Here is a 1,441-nt window from a genome sequence, read left to right as displayed (position 1 = left end):
TGAATAGGTCAAGATATAGTTGAATTCATATGAGGAGGTTTATACACAGATGAACCACAATACGGTGACGTATTGTTAAAAATCCTGCTTAATGCTGGAATATCCCCAATTTTAGGATTTGCATACGACTTATTTTTTCTAATAATATTATTAATAAGCGTGAAAATTGCAATGACAAGGGGAAAATCAGCAGGGGTGAGAAGTATACATACTTCAGAAGCCTCTCAGAGACTACATGCAGGAGATCTCACATATGCTTACTTAGTAGGATTATTTGAAGGTGATGGATATTTTACTATTATAAAAAAAGGTAAATATTTAACATATGAATTAGGTATTGAATTATCAATTAAAGATGTACAATTAATATACAAAATAAAAAACATTTTAGGTATAGGTATTGTAAGCTTTAGAAAAAGAAATCAAGTAGAAATGGTAGCTTTAAGAATAAGAGACAAAAACCATTTGAAAAATTTTATTTTTCCTATTTTTGATAAATATCCCATGTTTTCTAATAAACAATATGATTACTTAAGATTTAGAAATGCATTACTTTCAGGTATTATTTATTGAGAAGATTTACCTAAATATACTAGAAATAATGAACAGATAAATTCTATAGAGTCTATTATTAATACGTCTTATTTTTCTGCTTGATTAGTAGGATTTATAGAAGCTGAAGGTTGTTTTAGTGTATATAAATTAAATAAAGACGATGATTATTTAGTAGCTAGTTTTGATATTGCTCAAACAAATGGGGATATTTTAATATCTGCCATTCATAAATATTTATCTTTTACTACTAGTATATATCTAGATAAAACTAATTGTTCAAAGTTAAAAGTTACAAATGTAAGATCAGTAGAAAATATAATTAAATTTTTGAAAAATGCACCTGTAAAATTATTAGGTAATAAAAAATTACAATATTTATTATGATTAAAACAATTACGTAAAATATCTAGATATTCAGAAAAAATAAAAATACCTTCAAACTATTAAAAGAGATCATGATATAGTCCGATCAATAAAGAAATTTATTGAGTGTAGTAAGAGGATTTAATATATAAATATTAAATCTATAACTACCAACACAAATGCTCTGTAAATAATGCAACATTAAACAGATTCTTTGCATTACACTTCTTATTACCTTTTGTATTAGCTGCATTAGCTTTAATGCACTTAATAGCTATGCACGATACAGTAGGATCAGGTAATCCATTAGGAATATCAGGTAATTATGATAGATTACCTTTTGCACCATATTTTATATTTAAAGATTTAGTAACTATCTTTATTTTCTTTATTGTATTATCAATATTTGTTTTCTTTATGCCTAATGCATTAGGAGATAGTGAAAATTATGTTATGGCTAATCCAATGCAAACTCCACCTGCAATTGTACCAGAGTGATATAGAAAAGATGTCACTTAATCTT

General features: G+C 26.0%; 2 protein-coding genes across 2 annotated transcripts; both read left to right on the top strand.

The window, feature by feature from the left end:
* Nucleotides 1-171: 171 nt before the first annotated feature.
* On the top strand, nucleotides 172-939 carry ASPBRDRAFT_60398 (LAGLIDADG family homing endonuclease; the record flags this gene model as incomplete). Its single annotated transcript, XM_067628224.1, has 2 exons — nucleotides 172-559; nucleotides 662-939. 2 exons carry the CDS (start codon nucleotides 172-174, stop codon nucleotides 937-939), a joined length of 666 nt encoding a protein of 221 aa, XP_067472834.1.
* Nucleotides 940-1,179: 240 nt separating this feature from the next.
* ASPBRDRAFT_60397 (uncharacterized protein) lies at nucleotides 1,180-1,416 on the top strand (the record flags this gene model as incomplete). Its single annotated transcript, XM_067628223.1, has 1 exon — nucleotides 1,180-1,416. The coding sequence occupies one exon, from the start codon at nucleotides 1,180-1,182 to the stop codon at nucleotides 1,414-1,416; it is 237 nt and encodes a 78-aa protein (XP_067472833.1).
* Nucleotides 1,417-1,441: the final 25 nt, after the last annotated feature.

Source organism: Aspergillus brasiliensis (genome assembly GCF_001889945.1).
Source record: "Aspergillus brasiliensis CBS 101740 unplaced genomic scaffold ASPBRscaffold_41, whole genome shotgun sequence".
Taxonomy (NCBI): Eukaryota; Fungi; Ascomycota; class Eurotiomycetes; order Eurotiales; family Aspergillaceae; genus Aspergillus; species Aspergillus brasiliensis.
Note: the sequence above shows the minus strand (reverse complement) of the source record. Positions and strands in the feature narration are given on the sequence as shown.